The sequence below is a fragment of the Carlito syrichta genome, unplaced genomic scaffold (genome assembly GCF_000164805.1).
Source record: "Carlito syrichta isolate Samal-C Ts95f unplaced genomic scaffold, Tarsius_syrichta-2.0.1 Scaffold124069, whole genome shotgun sequence".
NCBI classification, from domain to species: Eukaryota; Metazoa; Chordata; class Mammalia; order Primates; family Tarsiidae; genus Carlito; species Carlito syrichta.
Genome location: NW_007068165.1, coordinates 45,071 through 65,756, shown reverse-complemented (window position 1 = coordinate 65,756; position 20,686 = coordinate 45,071). Strand labels below are relative to the sequence as shown.

Here is a 20,686-nt window from a genome sequence, read left to right as displayed (position 1 = left end):
GAGCGGCCACTGCACTCCAGTCTGGGTGACAGAGTGAGACTCCAACTCAAAAAAAAAAGAAAGAAAGAAAAGAGTAAGGAAAAGAGAGAGAAGAGTAGGGGAACATGGGAGGCTTCACAGAAAACATAAAATTTAAAAACCTTGAGAGTTGAGTAGAATTTAAACAAATGGAGACAGTTCTCCCTACAGCTAAGAATTTCTTTTTATCTGAGATATAGCACATACTAGTTATATCTACCTTTTTTTTTTTTTTTTTTTTTTTTTTTTTTTTGGTATAAAGTCTCACTATGTTGTCCAGGCTGGTCTCAAGAAATCCCCCTGCCTCTATGTTGTCCAGGCTGGTCTCAAGAAATCCCCCTGCCTCAGCCTCCCAAAGTGCTGGGATCACAGGTGTGGTCACTGCGCCCATCCCCTAAAACTTCTTGTATCAAGACAAAGTATACATAAATACTAGTTATAGGGACTTCAGCAAGTTTTCTAAACTCTCTGACCTTAAACATTTCCTCACCTATAAACCAAGGATAATAATACCTCTTAGCACAACTACAAGTATTAAATTAAAACACTGATTAATTACGCACCAACCAGGATAACTACAACTAACTTTACAATCAATAACTGCTAATTATTTGCCTCTATTTCTTAATGTATACCCTTTTGCTTCACTTTCAAAGTAGATTAACATTTTCAGTTTAAAAATTATTTTATAAAGTAAAATAACTATTTTGGGGCACAGATTTCCAATTAAATTTGCATTTTTCTTTCTGAAAATAAAAATAACCATTTTTTCATTCAAATCTCCCTTTACTGAGACTGTATTATATTATAGAAAGTCAATTTAACATTGTATTTTACATATGCGTGAAAACAAAATCACATTTTGTTTAGGGTCCATAATGTGCACAGCACTATACAAAGTCCTTCCTATTCACTTGGCCTTCTAACTCTCACACCTCTGGCTGGGCATGGTAGCTCACGCCTATAATCCAAGCACTTTAGGAAGCCTAGGTAGGATTGCTTGAGTCCAGTTCAAGACCAGCCTGGGCAACATAGCGAGACCTCATCTCTACAAAATATATCTAAAAATGCCATGTGAGTGTAGTCCCAGCTACTCAAGAGGCTGAAGAAGGAAGATACCTGAGCCCAGGAGGTCAAGGCTGCAGTGAGCCATGATTATGCCACTGCACTTCAGACTGGGCATTGGAGTGAGACCCTAACTCAAAAATAAACCAAAAAAAACCCTCTTATACCCTTGAAACAGGTATAATGACCTCACTTATAGATGAAAGCGGGACTTAGAATTAAGTGACTTGTTCAAGGTACGTAACTATTATGTTATTGATCCAAAACCTGGCTATTAAACATTATGCTATACTATCTCCTATCCTGTAAGACAATACTATACTATAGTACAAGAACAGATACTTGACTCATATATAATTGAAACTATAAGAGCTCAACCTCACTAGTAACTATTTTTCAAAATTCAAGATAACAACAATAAACATCAATCAAAATAATAAATGAGAAAAAGCAAAACAATACTTGGAGAAGCAATAAGAAAACAGAAATACTAGTATATCTGCTGATTATAAATAAGTATAATTCTGTTGGAGGACTATCTGGCAATACATAAAGAGTCCTAAAAAATACGTAAGTATCCCCAGTCCTAGAAATTTATCTCAAACAAACAAACAAAAATCCACCAAAATAAGCTACATTAGCAAAATGTTTGAAGCACTGTTTTCAATATCAAAAAACTGGAAACAACCTACATGTGAAGAAACGGTCATGAAAATCATGGGTTTAGGAATAACACTACGGCCAATAAAAGATATGATCTACATCACATCACAATGAATTATTACAATTTTTTTCTCCCATAATGGGTATATACAACATGCAAATACATAGAAATGTGTTTATAAAATGTTAAGTAAAAAAAAAAAAGAGAGAGAAAACTCTCCATATGTCACAGAAGTCAGAAACATAGCAGTATAAAACTGTGTGCATATGTGAATAAAAAATTAAGCAATAAAAAAATGTTTAATGCTCGGACACGGTGGCTCACATCTGTAATCCCAACACTTTGGGAGGCCAAGGCGGGAGGACTGCTTAAGTCCAGAAGTTTGAGACCAGACTAAGCAACATAGCAAGACCTCATCTCTACAAGAAATAAAAATAAAATTAGCTGGACATGGTGGCATACACCTATAGCCCCATCTACTCGGTAGGCTGAGTTGGAAGGGTTGCCTGAGCCCAGGAGGTCAAGGATGTGGTGAGCTGTGATCATGCCACCGCACTCCAGTCTGGGTGACAGAGTGATGAGACTCTGACTTTAAGAAAAGTGCTTTTTAAAGTATGGTTGGTTGTGTTCATGTGATGGGATTACACAACTGGCTTTTTGTGTGTTGTTTTTTTTTATTTTTGAGTCAAGGTCTTACTGTCACCCAGGCTGGAGTGCAGTAGCATGATCACGATGATCACAGCTCACAACAGCCCAACCTTCTGGGTTCAGGCAATCCTTCCACCTCAGCATTTTGGGTAGCTGGGATTACAGGCGCATGCCACCATGCCCAGCTTTTTTTTTCCTTAGAGACAAAGTTTGGTTATGTTGCCCAGGATGGTCCCAAACTCCTGAGCTCAAGTAATCTGCTCACCTCAGCCTCCCAAAGTGCTGGGATTATAGGGGTGAGCAATCACACCCAGCCTGTGTATTACTTTCTTAACTGAGATTTTCCTCTACTCACCAATTCCATTTAAAAACACTGGAAACAGTTATTAAATGCTTACTCTCAGTATCACCACCCAACACAAGAGACAAACTGGGTGCTGCAGAAGAAATGCAGCAGCACCTCACCCAGCCTAACAGGGAAGGTGACATTGTTTTCTATTCTTCAAACATGTACTTTCTCCTCTTTGCTTGATTACCATTCCTAAACCAGCTCTAAAAACAGTTGGACCAATATACCAGAAATGTATACTGTTATAATGAGAACTTTTTACATAACAAAACATTGCCATAGATTAGTGACCATTGACCCATTTTCCCAGACAAAAAATATTTAGAATACTTACTTGTTCCTTTTCAAAGTGAATCATTTTCCTGAAAAAATGAATTGACAGTGGACGGCTTTCCTGTAAACTAAAAAGGAGGGAGGAAATGTTATCTTCTACAATGACAGAAAGCCTAATCTTACATCTCATAAATGTAAATACTCATGCCAGTGCCTCTACAACATGTAGTTTAATGATATGAGGGCAATTCAACACAAGGACCTGACCTGATGGCCCATCACTCATAACTCAATGAACTCTTTCAACCATACTTACTCTTCAATGCCACTAGATTCCCTCAGTTTTCTTACTGTACTATCTTTCTCTCTTTTAGAGTCTTAAGTTTCCTCGACTACATCTCAAAGTCTTTGTGAAGACCAATAATTTCATTTTTTTTTTTTTGAGTTGGAGTCTCACTCTGTCGCCCAGACTAGAGTGCAGTGGCCGCTCCTGGCCACCGCAGCCTCGACCTGCTGGGCTCCGGCAATCCTTCCACCTCAGCCTTCCAAGTAGCTGGAACTACAGGCGTACGCTACCACACCCGGGTAATTTTTTTGATTTGTTGTAGAGATGAGGTCTCACCAAGTTGCCCAGGCGGGTCTCGAACCTGCAGGCTCAGGCAATTCACTCACCTCAGCCTCCCAAGGCTCGGGATTACAGGCTGAGCCACCAAGCCCAGCTAATAATTCCATTTCTAAGAATATATTCTAAAGATATAATTTCCATCATGGACAATTAATATTTTACAGAAATGTTCACTGCAGTAATACTATGACCAAATAAATTATGGAAAACTACAGGGTAGTATATCACACAGCTATTTTTATGAAGTGATATTTATAAAGAATTTTTTTTAAGAGGAAAAGTTTCACTATGTTACACAGGCTGGTCTCAAACTCCTGGGCTCAAGTGATCCTTTCACCTTGGTCTCCCAAAGTGCCGGGATTACAGATGAGCCACCACATCCAGCCAAGAATTTTCACTGAAGAGAATAAAGGCCAGTCTAATGTTCATCAATAAAAATGGCATACAAAATTGTGATTATAAAATAATCCCAACTACATAAAAAGCAAATTTTAAAATGATGTATCAACAGGGGCTTCTCTATGATTAGATTGTAACAAATTATTAGTTAACTTTTTCTTCCACACAATGGGTATGAATTTATTATTCAAAAAAAGAAAAACTACTTTTGCAAAAAAAAAAAAAGGACTACTTCTTGGATTACTTCCTCAGATACTATTTGTGTTATAAATAATCTGGGTATGAAGGACTAAGTATGGGGTGGAGAGACAGTAACAACTATGGACATCTATGAGTACCTTTTAAACACTGTTCTGGCCTTTTTGTAGCCACCACTTCGATAAGCCCAATCCATGTACTTATCCTTCAGAATTACTGATTCTGCACCTGTGACAGCTAAGACAGCATTCTACAATTTAAAAAAATAAGAAACAAGCCATGTGAGGATATTTACAGATACCAAAGCAAATGTTCCCAGAACCCCTCCAGGTCACTCAACAGAGCTTTAGGAACACCTGCTGATGAAACAACCCTAGAGTTGGCCAACCAGTGAGCCTATCTGCCCATTCCACATACCAGAAGACTTAGAACATGGGGCATATACCTTAAAGATTGCCTCGGTGTCTTCTTGGCTTTTGGCACCTTCACTCCACTCTGCCCAAGAAAGCCACAATGGCAGGCAAGCCTGCTCATAATTTTAAAATGTTAGAAAAGAAAATAGCAAGTAACAAAATATCACATGTACCCCATAAATATGTAAAATAATATATCTCAATTTTTTCAATGTTAGAAACTGACAGTTTAATGCTATGCTCTCAAAACTAAACATTAATAAAGGTAGGTTCCTTCTAAGATAATATGTAAAATATGAATTCATTTCCAGTCTGTCCTCATTGTGACAGAATTCTCACTGCCCAGCAGGAATGGCATACCAGAACACAAGTAGTTGTCTCATCAAGACACGAAAAGAAACATTCTTCTGGCTGGGCTTGTTGGCTCATGCCTGTAATTTCAGTACTTTGGGGGGCAGAGGCAAGAGGACTGCCTAAGCCCAAGTGTTTGAGACCAGCGTAGGCAACTTGGCAAGACCTCATTTCTACAATAAATCAAAAAATTAGCCAAGCATGGTGGCATGTGCCTGTAGTTCCTGCTACTTGGAAGGCTGAGGTGGAAAGATCACCTGAGTCCAGTAGGTCGAGGCTGCAGTGGCTGTGAGCGTGTCACAGCACTCCAACCAGGGTCAGAGTGAGACTCCAACTCAAAAAAAAAGAAAAAGAGAAACACTCTTCTGCGAATTTTAGTTCCCTTCTGTTGGGGAATACTGCCTATAGTCATCCTCATCAATTGTCTTTTAGTTAATTAAGCAATTAACAGCCCACACCTACTCAGACCCTCAGCTAGCCAGGTCATGCCTCTGCTGGCCAGGACCCATAAGAATTGACTGATCTAGGCTAAACGATCTGATCTTCACTCATGTTCCAAAGAAATACACAAAGGAGCGGTAAAATAGTTTTCTTCTCACTTCATCTTCTAGAATACTTTTTCCTACTAATATGAAAGACTCCCTACAAAGCTTTAAGATTTAGAACTTTAAGGTTTAGAAATATATTTGTGTTTAAAAATTGGGCTTATGTTCAGCTTTGGAAACAAGTAAGAATAATAATCTGTTAGTATCTCACCTGTAAGAGATCTAAATGGAATAATAAGTTTTATATAGTTTAATTCATTTTGAAATAAAAGATTCAAAATAGACTTAAATTAAATTAAATAGAAATAAATTGTTCTACTCTTGACTGATGAGCCATCACCACTTAACAACAAATGTCATTCTAGGGTTGGCTCTCACCAGACAAGTACATCCCAAATGAACTTTGGCTAAAGTCTTAAAAGGTTTCTCAAACAGAATGAAATACAAAGGACCAAACTCACAGACCTGGAGTTTTGGAGTTTTAAAGGCTTCTTCAAACGACATGGCTATATCAGGGCTCTCTGAGTCAATCAGCACCTGCAGCTTCAACTGCCACATTGTTCCAGAGTCTCTAAACAATTCTGTCCCAGCTCTTGCCACCTCCAGAGCTTCCTTAAAGAACTTATGAAGCAACAACGCCCCAATCTAGAAAAGACAAAGGAAAATTAAATACAGAAACCTTTATTACCTATGTAAGTTGAGGACAAATAAAGACCTCATTTGAGGCAGTAACTGCAACAGCCTTTCCACTACAATTAAAAAAAAAACAGAAACAAGCTATGTGAGGAAATTTGTAGATATCAAAACAATTTTCGTGGCTGCTAAACAGGCACAAAATGAACAATTTGGAATTCCTCCTCCTTTCCCTGCTCGTATCCACAAGGGCTATCAAAAACTAGGGAAGTGGCCAGGTGCAGTGGCCCACTCCTGTAGTCCCAGCACTTTGGGAGGCCAAGGTGAGAGGATTGCCTGAGCCCAAGGGTTAGAGACCAGCCTGGGAAACTCAGTGAGAATTCACCTCTACAATAAATCAAAAAAATCAGCCGGGCTCGGTGGCTCAGCCTGTAATCACGCGCCTTGGGAGGCTGAGGTGAGTGGATTGCCTGAGCCCCCAGGTTCGAGATACGCCTGGGTAACTTGGCGAGACCTCATCTCTACAATAAATCAAAAAATCAGCCGGGCGTAGTAGAGCGCGTCTGTAATTCCAACTACTCGGAAGGCTGAGGCAAAAGGATCGCCGGAGCCCAGCAGGTCGAGGCTGCGGTGGTCGGGAGCGGTCACTGCACTCCAGTCTGGGCGACAGAGTGAGACTCCGACTCAAAAAATAAAAATAAAAAATCAGCCGGGCATGGTGGCATGTGCCTAAAGATCCAGCAACTTGGAAGGCTGAGGTGAAGGATCACCTGAGCCCAGCAGGTCCAGACTGCAGTGGCCATGAGCATGCCATTGCACTCCAGCCTGGGCAACAGAGTGAGACCCCAACTCAAAAAAAAAATAGTAATAACTAGGGAAGTCAAAAGCAGACAGCGTACATAATTTGGACTGTTTTAATAAGAGTTCACAACACTAGAAGCCACACCCACTAAGTAGTGTAAAAATCAGTAAAAACAAAACTAGGATTAGTGGGGTGGTAAGGAAATAGGCATATTCGTTCAAACACAGGTGGACACAATATAAACTAGTACAATTTTTCTGAAATGTAATTTGACACTATGTAACAAGAGTCCCAAAAGTGCTCATCTCTTAAATTCGAGAATTTTATTAATAAATATAGCCCATAAATAAATGAATGGAAGAAAATCTTACCTGTTTAAATGCTCATATCTACATTTTTTTTTTTTTGAGTTGGAGTCTCACTCTGTCGCCCAGACTGGAGTGCAGTGGCTGCTCCCAGCCACCGCAGTCTCGACCTGCTGGGCTCCGGCGATCCTTCTGCCTCAGTCTTCCAATTAGCTGGAACTACAGGCGTGTGCTACTAGGCCCGGCTAATTTTTTTTTATTTATTGTACAGATGAGGTCTCGCCAAGTTGCCCATGCGAGTCTCGAACCCGCGGGCTCAGGCAATCCACTCACCTCAGCCTCCCAAAGGGGCGGGATTACAGGCTGAGCCACCGAGCCCGGCTTCTACATTATTTTAACAGGGAAAAAAATGAAAACCAATTCAATTTTTTTTTTTTTTTTGAATTGGAGTCTCACTCTGTCGCCCAGACTGGAGTGCAGTGGCCGCTCCCGGCCACTGCAGCCTCGACCTGCTGGGCTCCGGCGATCCTTCTGCCTCAGCCTTCCAAGTAGCCAGAATTACAGGCATGCGCTGCCATGCCCGGCTGATTTTTTTTGACTTATTGTAGAGATGAGGTCTCGCTGCCCAGGCGGGTCTCGAACCTGCGGGCTCAGGCAATCCACTCACCTCAGCCTCCCAAAGGCACGGGATTACAGGCTGAGCCACTGAGCCTCGCTCAATTTTTTAAAATTACAAAAAAGTAGCTGGGTGCAGTAGCTCATACCTATAATCCCAGCACTTTGGGAGGCAGAGATGACAGGACTGCCTGAGTCCAGGGGTCCGAGACCAGCCGGGAAAACTTGGTGAGACCTCGTCTCTACAACAAATAAAAAAAAACTAGCAGGGCACAACAGCATGCGCCTGTAGTTCCAGATACTTGGAAGGCTAAGGCAGAAGGATCACCCAAGTCCAGCAGGTCAAGGCTGCGGTGGCCACGTGTGTGCCACTGTACTCCAGCTTAGGCGTCCGAGTGAGACCTTGACATACACACACACACACAAATGAAATAAAAACTACAAAAAAGTAAGTAAATTGCAATATGTAATCAGTTAATTCAGCAAGCAGTTTCACTGCACACTATATATGCAATAGTGAACACATCAGGTACATTCCCTATCACCCACAGAGCCTCCAATCTAATGGAAGAGAGCCAGATATGAGTCATGACAGAAATAGAGTCAGCTGCTACAGATGTACAAAGCAGAAGCACCCAACAGGGTTGACAGCAGTGATGAGAAAGGACTCCCAGAAAGGAAGCACCATTCGAGGTAAGACTTAAAGAGGAACAGACACTTAGGTGAAAGCAGAGACCCCAGGAAAAGGGAAGGGTCTTCTAACCAGCATGTGTTAAGACATCAAAGATGAGAGACGGGTTGGATATGAAAGAAGATTCAAGTTCAGAATGGCTGCAGGGTAAGATGCAAACGAGAGAATTGAAAGATGAGGCTGGAAATACAGGTAGGGGCCACATAAGGAGTTTGAGCTGCTTTACCCAAAGGACAAGGGAAGCCATAGAATAATCTGATACTTTTAAAAGATCATTCTGTAGAGAATCTCAAGGAGGGGTAGATACAAAATTGGCTGAACATTGAAGTCTAGTGGCAGCATGCTGAGGAACTTTCACTAAAAACAAGGTCATCAAATGAGTGATATGGTGGCTAGCTCAGGGAGGGCAGCATCAGATGTTTGAGAAGTATGGTGTATTTAAAATAGTCACAGTGAGCCGGGCTCGGTGTCTCAGCCTGTAATCCCACGCCTTTGGGAGGCTGAGGGAGTGGATTGCCTGAGCCTGCAGGTTCGAGACCCGCCTGGGCAACTTGGTGAGACCTCATCTCTACAATAAATCAAAAATTAGCAGGGCATGGTAGCACACGCCTGCAGTTCCAGCTACTTGGAAGGCTGAGGCGGAAGGATCGCCAGAGCCCAGCAGGTCGAGGCTGCAGTGACCGGGAGCGGCCACTGCACTCCCAGTCTGGGCGACAGAGTGAGACTCCAACTCAAAAAAAAAAAACAAAAACAAAAACAAATAAAATAGTCACTGTGGAGAAAGATGATAATGGAAAGAGAAGACTGCCAAAGCAACACTCAAAGCCCATTTGAATTTATAGGGTGTGACTGCTCAAGCAAGGAGTGCTAAAATCATCCAGGTCTGAGATTTTCCCAGACAGGCGTCATACTGGGAGAAGGATATCTCAGTCTTGGTATAACTATACAGTGGGCTATTATATTAACACATTCACTATGTAGATATGAAAATATTAATGTAAAAATAGTAGAATACAATACAAAATAACATTAATTGCAATTACGTAAAAATGGTATGGATCAAAAGAAGTAAGAGTTACACAAATAAAAGGCACTCAACAAATATAAAGATTTTTGGGCTGGGTGCAATGGTTCATACCTGTAATCCCTGTACTTGGGAAGACCCAGGAGTTCGAGATCAGCCTGGGCAACATAGTGAAACCACATCTCGGCCGGGCTCGGTGGCTCAGCCTGTAATCCCACGCCTTTGGGAGGCTGAGGTGAGTGGATTGTCTGAGCCCGCGGGTTCAAGACCCACCTGGGCAACTTGGCAAGACCTCATCTCTACAATAAATCAAAATGAGCCGGGCGTGGTAGCGCGCGCCTGTAGTTCCAACTACTTGGAAGGCTGAGTCGGAAGGCTGAGGCGGAAGGATCGCCGCAGCCCAGCAGGTCGAGGCTGCAGTGGCCGGGAGCGGCCTCTGCACCCCAATTTGGGTAACAGAGTGAGACTCCAACTCAAAAAAAAAAGAAACCACATTTCTACAAACAAAAAAATTTTTTGTAATTAGCTAGTACAACTGATAGGACAGAAATTTAAAAGGTCATCTCTACACAAACTAGACAACCTAGAGAGAATGGATAAATTATTGAAAACATAAAACCCCCTAACCCTGAAACAAGAAGAAACAGAAACCCTGAACAGACAACTAATAAGTAGTGAGATTGGAACAGTAATTAAAAGTCTCTCAACAAAAAAAATCCAGGACCTGACCAACTCAAGCCAAATTCTACCAGACTTTCAAGGAAGAATTACTACCAATTTACTGAAGACTGAAGAGGAAGGAATTCTCCCTAACTCATTCTATGAAGCTAGTATCATCCTGATATGAAAGCCAGGGAAAGACACAACAAAAAAAGAAAACTACAGATCAATATCCCTTATGAACACAGATGCAAAAATCCTCAACAAAATAGCAAGTGTCAACTTCTGAAACAAAGTAGTACATCAAATTTATCTTTACTATACCAATGATTAATCTGGGCCAGGCATATATTCAGGAAAAGAGAGATAGGTAGACAAACAAAATAAACCCAAATAGTAACTTTGTTCTGAGTATTTTTCACTATATAGTATTCCTCCCTTTATAGTACAGACTTCATTTTTAGCATATACCAAATACTGGCAGCCAAATGTAAACACTCTCTACATATCAAACTTCTAAATGGCCTTAGTCATAAAACCATATATGACACATGACTCTGGCACAAAACAAATGGAATAAAGTGTATGTAACTAGCAGCAAGTGCATTCTCTATCCCTTACCCACTGCTTGTATTGGACTTCTGGCAGAAGCTTGAGTTCATGTGCTTTCCTGAATGCAGTCATGGTTCTTTCCAGCCTCTGAAAACAGAAAAATCTTTCAGTTCATTACAAAGATCCCAGCAGGGGCCTCTGGCCTGACATGAAAAACGCAGTTCCGTATATTTCTGAGAATTCAGAGAAGGGACTGAGTTGCTCCTACATGGTGAGTTCACTTATGAATAGATGTGCTGGACAGTTGCACTAAACACAGCTCAGTAAGAAGAGAGACCCGCCTAATCTGGTGGCCAGTAACCTGGTGGCAAACCAGACTCAGCCCTTCAGAATGACAGGTCACCCACAAGGATCAAGAGTGGTTAAGCATGAAGCTCTCAGAAGCTGTCATAGACCAAAAAGAGTTGTGCTTCTGTTCTTTTGGAAGTAGTCACTTTCTAGTCAGCCACAGTAATCATTGACATAAGCCCTCACCTTCCTTCTGAGGAATCCACTATTTGTCTTCTTAGCAAATCTTTCCAAGCAAAAGGCAAAGTAGCACTTCCACATGGCCTCTGGAAAAGTCAGAAAAATCATACTATGTTGATCATACATACATCTTTTCTCCAAAGGAAAAACTCCTCTGAAGAAGGGTTTAAATTAGCCTGATGAAATATGTTATCCTGGCCGGGCTCGGTGGCTCAGCCTGTAATCCCAGCACTTTGGGAGGCCGAGGTGAGTGGATTGCCTGAGCCCACGGGTTCGAGACCCGCCTGGGCAACTTCACAAGACCTCATCTCTACAACAAATCAAAAATTAGTCGGGCATGGTAGCGCATGCCCGTGGTTCCAGCTACTTGGAAGGCTGAGGCACAAGGATCGCCAGAGCCCAGCAGGTCACGGCTGCAGTGGCTGGGAGCGGCCACTGCACTCCAGTCTAGGTGACAGAGTGAGACTCCAACTCAAAAAAAAAGAAATATGTTATCCTGATTACAGCTAATCAAACATCTCAAAAATTAGGGAAAAACAATTGAGTAATGGTATAAATATAAAAATTAAAGTCTTTTCCACCAGCCACAGTGGCTCACACCTGTAATCCCAGCACTTTGGGAGGTCAAGGCAGAAGGACTGCTTGAGCCCAGGAGTTCAAAACCAACCTAGGCAACAAAGCAGGACCTAGTCTCTTCAGAAAACCAAAAAATTAGCCACGTGTGGTGGCATAAGCCAATAGCACCAGCAACTCAGAGAGGCTGAAGTGAAGGGCTGCTTGAGCCCAGGAGGTTAGCCGTGATTGTACCACTGCATTCTAGCGTAAAAGAGTGAGACACTGAGTCAAAAAAAAAAAAAAAAAAAATTAGGCCAGGTGCGGTGGTTCACGCCTATAATCCCAGCTCTTTGGGAGGCAGAGGTAAGGGGATTACCTGAGCCCATGGGTTCAAGACCAGCCTGGGCAACTTGGAGAGACTTCATCTCTACAATAAATCAAAAAATTAGCCAGGAGTGGTGGTGCATGCCTATGGTTCCTGTTACTTGGAAGGCTGAGGCAGAAGGATCACCTAAGCCAGCCCAGAAGGTCGAGACTGCAGTGGCCATGAGTGTGCTACTGCACTCCAGCCTGGGCGACAGAGTGAGACTCCAACTCAGAAAAAAAAAATTAAATATCAAAAGATAATGAAGGAATTATAATTAAAGAGTCTTCTGAAGCATCATTTCCTAATTATTACTTCCGCCAAATAAATGAATATAAATACCACTACTATCAAGAAAGGTCATAAAAGCGCCGTCTTTCTCTCCATCAGAGAAAGAACAAGTTAGAAAGCCAAGCACATGGTAAACTGTACTACAGATTCCTGATAATGATTTTGGTAATGGGAACAGGAGCTCCAGTTTCACACTCATGGATACTATTACTTCTATACCACAGCATGGTTTGGTTAAGTTCACCTGTTGGCACGGTCATCACTGCCTCTTCATACACGGCGCAGCACCTCTCCTCCTTCCGGCCTACCTCCGCCGCTTTGGTTTGTTTCATTGCCGGCTGCTCTTCTCCTGGCTGTGACTCAATCTCTAACTCTCGCCTTGCCACATAATCCCAAGTGAGAGGATCATCTGTGTGTAAAATCTGAAGGCTGAAAAAGAAAACTTATTGACATCCTTACAACAAGTCTAATGAGAATATCAGACAGTTCCCTATGCTCTATAAATGTACACAAGACATTCCTTTAACAACTGCAGTACCATTAAGAGTCACTTCCCAACACTCTGAAATACCTTCATTCACTGTACAAACGTTGTCAATGGATCAGAGTTACCACACGTCTACTGAGTGCCAGAATCTTTCAGACATCATTCACAAAAGTTAATTTTCTCTTTTTTTTTTTGAGCCAGTCTCACTCTGTTGCACAGGTTGGAGTGCAGTGGCACATGCTCACAGCCACCACATCCTCAACCTGCTGGGCTCAGCAATCCTTCTGCCTCAGGCTTCCAAGTAACAGGAACCACAGGCGTGTGCCACCATGTCCAACTAATTTTATGACTTATTGTAGAGATGAGGTCTCACCAAGTTGTCCAGGTGGGTCTTGAACCCCCGGGCTCAGGGAATCTTCTTGCCTCAGTCTCTCAAAGCACTGGGATTAGAGGCATTGAGCCACCACGCCCAGCTAAATTTTAACTCTCAAGTTAGCTAGCAAAGTCAAATTTGCAGTTATCTGTGACAACATAAGCTTCCATGAGCTCCAGAAAACCTTATTGTAACTGGGATTTTGATTTTCTATAATATTAGAAGCAGAGAAAAAGCACAACTTAATCCTCTCCCAGAACCCTGAAGATATCCAAATAACAAACTGACCCAAGTTCTATTTCAACTCCTGAGAAAGTAAGGAGTGTTACCTAAGAATGGAATTATATACAGGGTAGGCTACAAATAATTCTTAAACTACATAATCAAACATTCAAAAATAAAATTAATCCAACATTTTTCTTTTTTTTTTTTTTTTTTTTGAGTTGGAGTCTCACTCGAGTTACCAAGACTGGAGTGCAGTGGCCGCTCTCGGCCAGTGCAGCCTCGACCTGCTGGGCTCCGGCGATTCTTCCGCCTCAGCCTTCCAAGTAGCTGGAACTACAGGTGCATGCTACCACACCCGGCTAGTTTTTTATTTATTGTAGAGATGAAGTCTCGTGAAGTTGCCCAGGCAGGTCTCCAACCCGCGGGCTCAGGCAATCCACTCACCTCGGACTCCCAAAGTGCTGGGATTACAGGCTGAGCCACTGAGCCCGGCCAGTTAATCCAAATTTTATCAGGAGATCAGAAATAGATATATTCATCTTTCTACATTTTACTTACTCATCATAAATTTCCTTTTGTAGATCTTTGGCAAAGTCAAACAGCTGTGCAACTGAAAGCAGTGACACGTGAAATCCTGCATCTAAATTAAAAAAGCATGGGAAGAGAGGTTCATTGCCAATAAGACTCTTAAGAATTACTTTACTCTAAAAGTACCACATTCTTGATGTACTGGAGTTAATATTTTTGTTTTTATTTATTTATTTTTTTTTTTTTTTTTTTTGAGTTGGAGTCTCACTCTGTCGCTCAGACTGGAGTGCAGTGGCCGCTCCCGGCCACCGCAGCCTCAACCTGCTGGGCTCCAGCGATCCTTCTGCCTCAGTCTTCCGAGTAGCAGGAATTACGGGCATGCGCCACCACGCCCGGCTGATTTTTTTATTTATTGTAGAGATGAGGTCTCGCTGCCCAGGCGGGTCTCGAACCCGCGGGTTCAGGCAATTCACTCACTTCAGCCTTCCAAAGGTGCGGGATTACAGGCTGAGCCACCGAACCTGGCTGTTTTTATTTTTATTTATTTATTTATTGAGTTGGAGTCTCACTCTGTCACCCAGACTGGAGTGCCGTAGCCGCTCCAGGCCACCGCAGCCTTGCCTGCTGGGCTCTGGCGATCCTTCCACTTTGGCCTTCCAAGTAGCTGGAACTATAGGCGTGCGCTACCACGCCCAGCTAATTTTTTGTAGAGATGAGGTCTTGCCAAGTTGGCCAGGCGGGTCTCGAACCCGCAGGCTCAGGCAATCCACTCCTCTCAGCCTCCCAAAGGCGCAGGATTACAGGCTGAGCCACCGAGCCCGGCTGTATTTTTGTTTTTAAATTGAGAAATAGGACAGAATGAGGGGGAGAAAGGTTATCTAACAGTCTCTTTACCCCATAGTCCCTCTACAGAAGCAAAGTTATTATTAATATTTTGGAGTATACATAAGAGAACAAACTAAATCATCTATTTCTATCTATTCTTCATGTGCGTTAAATATTCCATAGGAACTTATTGAAATGTTCGACTACAGCCCAGGAGAAATAAGTACTTTCTTTTTTTTTTTTTTTGAGTTGGAGTCTCACTCTGTCTCCCAGTCTGGAGTGCAGTGGCCACTCCCGGCCACCACAGCCTTGACCTGCTGGGCTCCGGGATCGTTCCGCCTCAGCCTTCTGAGTAGCCAGAATTACAGGCATGCGCTACCACACCCGGCTGATTTTTTTTATTTATTGTAGAGATGAGGTCCAGGTGGATCTCGAACCCGCGGGTTCAGGCAATCCACTCACCTCAGCCTCCCAAAGCGTGGGATTACAGGCTGAGCCACCGAGCCCAGCCGAAATAAGTACTTTCTGAAAGAAACAGGACACTATTCCTATAGTCTTATACATATTATAATGGAAATTTTCAAAATTAACTAAAGGACTTTCTAATTATACAAAAAATTTTCCACTTTCCTATCAAAAATAAATGTTCAAAGATACCTACCTTTAATTATGCTTACAGAATTTTTGTAGATGATCCGTGCCAACTCGCCCTTAAGGATTTCTTCAGAATAATCAAGATTTTCCTAAAGAGTATCGTATTACATAACTTAACAGAAAGGACCAATAAGCAGAAAAAGCACTAGGATGAAAATGAACAATCCTAGACTACCTATGCCATATGACCTCTGGCAAACCCATATCTCTCTCTGGGTCAGTTTCCTCACTTGTAAAGTATGTACTTGAACAAGATCACTTATCTTCCAACTATGTTCTTCAGGCTCCTGGAGTAGTGGCAAATCACGTGGCTTAAGGCCTCACTCTCCTCTTAGACCAGAACAGGTCCGATTTTACATGCCTTGTTTGCCCTTCTATGTAACATTTTATTTGAATAAAAAAGTTCCGAGCTGCAAACCACAATAAGAGATTATAGCAAAGTTCCTTTTCAGCTATAACATTCTAAATCTTTTCTTCAAAATTATTCTGTCACATAAAAAATTCTATAAAAAGGGAAAGTAAAGAAGGTTAGGAGTCACATATTTCACAACCTTTCTCAAGGTCCTTCAACCCATTAATATACTATTTAATGAGATCATATAGTGTTACTATCAGTAATAATTTTGAGGACACTAGATTCATTTCAAAATGTGACATTATATTGAAAGAAAAATATATTTCAAAGATTATCTCTTACTCCTAAGCAGGCTCAATATATAATGCTATTTATTGCTAACAAGTGAGAATACAATAATTACCACATCCATACTGGCTTTTTCAAATTCTTGCTTTTCCTTCCTCAGCTTTTCAGCATGCATCAGCTCCATCCGAAAGTACTACAAAAGGGAAATAATACCCTTAGAGATGTTCTGTTATAATTAGAAATACATATGTCATTTTTTTACCCATGAATATGGGACCTAGAAGTCTGGGGTGGTATTTCCTTTAAATAAACTAGCTGACAAGGTATGGTGACAATGACATTACTGTATGCTCTTTTGATAAGCAATGCTGACATATGAATCAAAAACCTTAAAAAGGTTATGTGTCAACTGGGCGCGGTGGCTCACGTCTATAATTCCAGCATTTTGGGAGGCTGATGTGAGAGGATTCCCTGAACCCACAAGTTCAAGACCAGCCTGGGCAACTTGGTGAGATCTCATCTCTACAATAAATAAATTTAAAAAATTAGCCAGGCGTGGTAGCATGTGCCTGTAGTTGCTGTTACTTGGAAGGCTGAGGCAGAAGGATCACCTGAGCCCAGCAGGTCAAGGCTGCGGTAACCGTGAGCATGCCACTGTACTCCAGCCTAGGTGGCAGAAGGAGACTTCTACTCAAAAAAAAAAAAAAAAATGGTTGTTTGTCCTTGGTCAGCACTTCACTGCTAACAAGCTGCAAAGTCTAACCCCAGTCTGGTGAAGAAAAGCAACAAGCATGCTACGATATCCTCAATCCAGTTGAGTTTGTCACATATACTCAAGGTTTTTGCAAGTGATTTCATTTATGGCCTTATCCATGTATGTCAAAAATGTCAACAAAGGCCAAGTGGGGAATCTGAACTTCCGACCTCTCTAGCAGTAGAGAAGCAGAACAGTATCCAAGGAAGTCAACTAAACAGAAGCTTTAAATAACATCTGGAAAGCCAGGCTTGGTGGCTCAGCCTGCAATCTTGCGCTTTGGGAAGCTGAGGTGAGTGGATTGCCTGAGCCCGCAGGTTCGAGACCCACCTGGGCAACTTGGCGAGACCTCATCTCTACAACAAATCAAAAAAATTAGCCAGGCATGGTAGCACACGCCTATAGTTCCAGCGACTTGGAAGGCTGAGGCAGAAGGATCGCCAAAGCCCAGCAGATGGAGGTTGCAGTGGCCAGGAGCAGTCACTGCACTCTAGTCTGGGCGACAGTGAGACTCCAACTCAAAAAATAAATAAATAAATAACATATGGAATCTCATGAAATAATACCTAAAACACATAAGATTCTATGGAAAAACACTCATCATACCACAAACCAGAAAAATCTCAACTTGACTGAGAAAACTCAAACAGAAGACACCAATATCAAGATAACACAGATATTAGAATTATCTGACAAGGATTTTAAATCAGCCATCATAATGCTTTGCAAAGACAAAAAATAACAAATGCTGGCAAGGATACAGAGAAAAAGGAACACTTACACACTGTTAGTGGGAATGTAAACTAGTAAAGTCACTACGGAAAATAGTATGAAGATTCCTCAAAAAACTACAAATAGAACTACCAGCAATCCTACTACTGGACATTTGTCCAAATAAAAGCAAATCAATATATCAAAGAGATATGTGAACTTTGTGTTTATTATAGCACTACTCACAGTAGCCAAGATATAAAATCAACCTAGGTGTCCAACAACAAATGAATGGATAAAGCATATATTCAGGAGGCTGAGGTGGTAGGTTCGCTTAAGCCCAAAAGGCTGAGGTTGCAGTGAGCCATGATAACACCAATGCACCCCAGCCTAGTGGACAGAGCAAGACCCTGTCTCAAAAAAAAAGTGGCATTTAATACACAAAGGAATACTATTCAGCCATAAAATTGCATACAATCCTATCATCTGCGACATGAAAGAACTGGATGACATGTTAAGTGAAATAAGCTGCGGAAAGAAAGTTAACCACTACATGTTCTTATTCACATGTGAAAGCTTAAAATGGTTGATAGTAGGTTCTCCCCACCTGTTCTGAAATAAAAATCAGAACAGAAGATGCTAGAGACTGGGAAGGGTAGGTGGAGGGAATAGGGAGAGATTTGTTAAAGGATATAGAATTACAGCTAGGTAGAAGGAATAAGTTCTAGTATTCTGTACCTCCATAATACGCCTATAGTTAAGAATAATATACTATATAGTTTTGAATAGCTAGAAGGAAACTGAATATTCCTGATACAAAAAAATGATAAATGTTTGAGAAGAGATATGCTAATTATCCTGACAACTATCACAACATCACTATGTACCCCATGAACATATACAATTATTATCTGCCAATTTTTTTTAAAGATTAAATTTGTAATAAATAAATAAAAAATGCTTTACTGAGTGATCACGGACACACTTAAAACAAATGAAAAAATATATATATCAGCAAATAGAAGACATAAAGAAGAACCAAACAGAAATTTTAGACCTGAAAAATATGGTATCTAAAAGTAAAAATTCAGTGAGTAGTCGGGCATGGTGGCTCACACTGTAATCCCAGTACTTTGGGAGGCTGAGGCAAGAGGACTGCCTGCGCCCATGGGTTCAAAACCGGCCTAGACAACATGGCGAGACCTTGTCTCTACAATAAATCAAAAAATTAGCTGGGCATGGTGGCATGCACCTGTAGTTCCAGCTACTTGGAAGGCTGAAGTGGAAGGATCTCCAGAGCCTAGCAGGCTGAGGCTGCGGTGGCCATGAATATGCTACTGCACTCCAGTCTGGGGGACAGAGTAAGACTGACTCAAAAACAAACTCAGTGAGTAAACTTAGAAGAATGCAGAGAACAAAAACATTTATGAATATTTTATTTTTCTATAATAAAACAATAAAAATTACCCAATCTGAACCACACAGAGAGAACAGGCTGAAAATTATGAAAAGAGGCTCAGGAATCTGTGGAACAATAACAAAAGATTGATCTCATTTGTGTCATTGAAGTTCTAGAGGAAAAAGGTAGGAGCTGAAAATTTACCTTAAGAAATAATGGAACCGGGCTCGATGGCTCACAGCCTGTAATCCCGCACCTTGGGAGGCTGAGGTGAGTGGACTGTCTGAGCCCATGGGTTCAAGACTCGCCTGGGCAACTTGGTGACACCTCATCTCTACAATAAATCAAAAAATTAGCCGGGTGTGGTAGTGCGCGCCCGTAATTCCAGCTACTTGGAAGGCTGAGGCAGAAGGATCGCTAGAGCCCAGCAGGTTGAGGCTGCGGTGGCCGGGAGAGGCCACTGCGCTCCAGTCTGGGCGACAGAGTGAGACTCTGACTCAAAAAAAAAAAAAAAGAATGACTAAAAATTATCCAAATTCAGCAAAAACAAACATATTATAGTAGAAAACAGGAAATCGTTTTTCGTTTCCTTTTCCTTTTTTTTTTTCTTTTGGTAGAGATGGGGTCTCGCAGTGATGTCCAGGCTGGCCTCAAACTCCCGTCCTCAGAAATTCTCCCGACTTGGCCTACCAAAGCTCTGAGATTACAAGCATGAACCACCAAGCCTGGCTCAGCTTTTAATTTTTTAAGAAATGCAACCATCAGAACAAATACACCATTCTGGCATGGTGGTCACAACTGTAATCCCAGCACTTTGGGAGGCTGGGGCGAGAGGAGTACCTAAGCCCAAGGCAACTTGGCAAGATCTCGTATGTACAATAAATCAAAAAATTAGCAAGTAGTGGTGTTGTGTGCCTGTAGTTCCAATTACTTGGAAGGCTGAGGCAGAAGAATTACCTGAGCCCAGCAGGTCAAGATGAGAGAGAGAGTGACTTGGGGAATACTTAGGGCTTCCAAAGACCCTTTCAGGGGGTCTGCAAGGACAAAATTAATTTCATAGTAACACTACCATGTTATTTGTTTTCTGCTTTCATTTTGTCAGGAGTTTAAAGTTTCTCACGAGACTATATGATGGGTACTATGATGCACAATGAATGAAAAAGCAGATATGAGAATCAAGCTGTCCTCTATTAAATCAGATATTCAAGAGGCTGCCAAAAAAGAAAAACAATACCACTCTTCTCCTTAAACTTTGCATTAAAAGCTATTTTCATCTAAAAGTATTCTAAATTAATTAATATGTAATAGGTTTATCAGTATTATTTTAAAATAATTTTAATTCTTGGTTTTAATATTTAATAAAAACTGATAAGCCGGGCTTGGTGGCTCAGCCTATAATTCCGCGCCTTGGGAGGCTGAGGTGAGTTGATTGCCTGAGCCCGCGGGTTCAAGACACACCTGGGCAACTTAGCAAGACCTCATCTCTACAATAAATCAAAAAATTAGCCGGGTGTGGTAG

The 20,686-nt window shown here is 41.6% G+C and overlaps 1 protein-coding gene across 1 annotated transcript in view; it reads right to left on the bottom strand.

Annotated features, from left to right (window-relative positions):
• The window catches only part of UTP6 (UTP6, small subunit processome component), a 38,496-nt gene that overhangs the window by 3,989 nt on the left and 13,821 nt on the right, over positions 1 to 20,686 (bottom strand). The window contains exons 8-17 of the mRNA XM_008048528.2: positions 16,419 to 16,496; positions 15,668 to 15,749; positions 14,212 to 14,293; positions 12,813 to 12,997; positions 11,365 to 11,444; positions 10,900 to 10,977; positions 6,014 to 6,193; positions 4,685 to 4,765; positions 4,380 to 4,489; positions 3,079 to 3,145 (exon numbers count right to left, since the gene is read on the bottom strand). Of these exons, the coding sequence (XP_008046719.1) occupies positions 3,079 to 3,145; positions 4,380 to 4,489; positions 4,685 to 4,765; positions 6,014 to 6,193; positions 10,900 to 10,977; positions 11,365 to 11,444; positions 12,813 to 12,997; positions 14,212 to 14,293; positions 15,668 to 15,749; positions 16,419 to 16,496 (1,023 nt within the window). The remainder of the gene's footprint in view (positions 1 to 3,078; positions 3,146 to 4,379; positions 4,490 to 4,684; positions 4,766 to 6,013; positions 6,194 to 10,899; positions 10,978 to 11,364; positions 11,445 to 12,812; positions 12,998 to 14,211; positions 14,294 to 15,667; positions 15,750 to 16,418; positions 16,497 to 20,686) is intronic.